The sequence below is a fragment of the Monodelphis domestica genome, chromosome 1 (genome assembly GCF_027887165.1).
Source record: "Monodelphis domestica isolate mMonDom1 chromosome 1, mMonDom1.pri, whole genome shotgun sequence".
Taxonomy (NCBI): Eukaryota; Metazoa; Chordata; class Mammalia; order Didelphimorphia; family Didelphidae; genus Monodelphis; species Monodelphis domestica.
This window is the reverse complement of record NC_077227.1, coordinates 171,180,235-171,182,863: the sequence shown is the minus strand read 5'-3', so window position 1 is coordinate 171,182,863 and position 2,629 is coordinate 171,180,235. Positions and strand designations below refer to the sequence as shown.

The 2,629-nt window shown below is 36.3% G+C and overlaps 1 protein-coding gene across 1 annotated transcript; it reads right to left on the bottom strand.

Annotated features, from left to right (window-relative positions):
* Positions 1 to 859: 859 nt before the first annotated feature.
* Positions 860 to 1,798, bottom strand: LOC100028259 (olfactory receptor 4F3/4F16/4F29-like). Its single transcript, XM_001378305.4, has one exon. It carries the CDS (start codon positions 1,796 to 1,798, stop codon positions 860 to 862), a length of 939 nt encoding a protein of 312 aa, XP_001378342.2.
* Between the last annotated feature and the right edge of the window lie 831 nt (positions 1,799 to 2,629).

The window sequence follows — 2,629 nt, the reverse complement described above, 5'->3', positions numbered from 1 at the left end:
TTTTAAAAAGCAGAGGTTAAAAAACTATGTAAACTGAAATTCTAGTCAACCAAAAGATAATTTCAGGAGCACTTTGAAAGATGAGCAAAACCAAGAATAAAATAAGCTCTTTAAAAATATCAAAATACCAAATATACAATACTCATGGAGTTATACTTTAATTATCAAAAATAATTTTACATATTTCTAAATGGGAACAAGAACGAGAATAGAGTTATGTTTGTTTTTATCAGACAAATGGCAATCTCCAAGATGAATAATTCTAGGACAAGAAAGGAAAATGTACTGAAGTTAATAATAAGGGATTAAAAATAGTGCCTATCTCCTCATCCTGGAACATGCAAAACTGGTGGCCAATATCAATCCCTTGAAATTGTCTTCACTAAGACATTCTCTTGCCTTTCTGCCATTTTGTGTGTTCCTTTCTGTTATTAATTTTGTCCTTCTTCACTGTGTTGTCTCAGCTCTTTTATCAGTCTCATCTGTTTTTAGGATAGTCACATAGCAAGTAAGTGTCTGAAGTTGTATTTAACTCAGTATTTCCTGGCTCCATGTCTGGCACTTCTACCTTATCAACTATATTTTTTAACTTCATGTAGATTAAGATCTTTCCTTCTTTCATAGCCCAAAATACTGAGCAGACACTTAACAAATGGTTAGATAGTTGATTGATTAATAATGTATCTTTCTGCTCAAAGGTATTTCTTAAAATGTTTACTATTTCTGGTGCCAATCTTCTACCCCTTTCCCAAATAATCAACAAGGATTTGGGGTTTTTCCCATGATCTTCTTCTACAAATAAGCCCTTCCATAATCATTCTTGTTTCTTTTAATGAGAAAAGTTCATATTATGAAGTCATTAAGATATTTTCCTAAAATTCCCAATCTGACTGCACAATCTTCTCATTGCCATTTTCATCTCTTTGTTCCTAAGTGTGTAGATGACTGGATTCATAAAAGGAGTAAGAACTGCATCAAAAATGGCAAGAAACTTATCCAAATGTGATGTGGGATGTGGCCACGTATATACAAAGATCAATGGACCAAAAAACAAAACCACCACAGTGATATGAGCTGAGAGAGTGGATAGAGCTTTTGAGGAACCACTTGAAGAATGCTTCTGAACAGTGACCAAGATGAAAATATAGGATATGACCAAGATGAAAAAAGATCCCAAAGAAATGAAACCACTATTGGCAGTGACCATAAATTCCAATTTATATGTGTCTGTGCAGGCTAGTTTGATGAATCTAGGAAGGTCACAATAAAAGCTGTCTAATTCATTAGGGCCACAGAATGGCAGATTAACAACAAAAACAAGTTGGACCACTGAGTGGATGAAACCAATGACCCAAGCAGTCACCAGGAACACAGTACACATTCTTGGACTCATAATAGTGAGATAATGTAGAGGCTTACAAATGGCAACATATCTATCAAATGCCATGGCTATAAGCAATACCATTTCAACACCACCGATTAGGTGAATAAAGAACATCTGAGTAATACAGCCAGCGAATGAAATAACTTTGCGCTTTCTGAAAAGGTCATAAATCATCTTGGGAGAAGTGACTGAGGAAACTCCCAGGTCAATGAAGGAAAGGTTAGCCAGTAAGAAATACATTGGAGAATGTAAGTGGGGGTCAGAGGTCACTGTAAGCACAATGAGAGAATTTCCCAGCATGCTTGCCACATAGAATATAGAGGAAAGAACAAAGAGGAAAAGCTGGATATACCAAGAGTTGGAGAGTCCCAGGAACACAAACTCAGACACCAGAGTATGATTTACTCTGCTCATTGTCTAATCAGCACTGTCTCTGTAGCCACCTTTAGGAAGAGAATGAAGGAAGGATACAAATTATTGGAAATAACATTGATGTTCCAGAATTCAATTCAACAATTATTTATTAAGTGCATACTCTGTGTATTTTGTAACTAGCTCACATTATGTCTTAGGAACTTTGCATTATTTCACCCTACTTTGTCTAACAAAATCAGGAATGTCTGTAACCATGCTTGAAGATTAAGTGTTTAGGAGGATGGCCTTTGATAGAGAAATTTGACAAATCAGAAACAGCTGACAGACCCCTGGGTTGTTCTAAGTCAAGCTTAGGCTACGATTGGTGCAGAGGAGATGCAGGAAAGGGAGTAGAATCGTCTAGGTTTTTTCTTTTGTTTGTTTTCGCAGGGCTTCCTCTCATCTGTCTCTTTTTTCCCCAGGAGATGTGGCTCTGCCTGACAGCATGCCAGGAGAAATCCCATACTCTTTCCTTCTCCCTTCTTCTTAATTTCTTTCCAGTATATTAATTAAATCACCATAAATTTCCAGCTGACTTGGTTATTTTTTTTTATTTGGGATATCCCATGGTGACCAATAATTAATATAGTTTAGGTCACAGTGCTAAAATTATCCTTTACAATTATGGAAATCCAGTCTCAGCTCACTATTTCACAGGCAAATAGCCACCTTTTTCCCCTGTGATTACATGAAGCCTAAAGGACACTGCTAAAGAGTATTGTTTTTGATTACCTCCTATAGCACTTGTTCAGTTTTTGTCTGAGAGAATTGGATAAGAACAGAAATAGGACTGATACATAGGAGAAGGGTTTGGAGGAATGTATAGAGCAA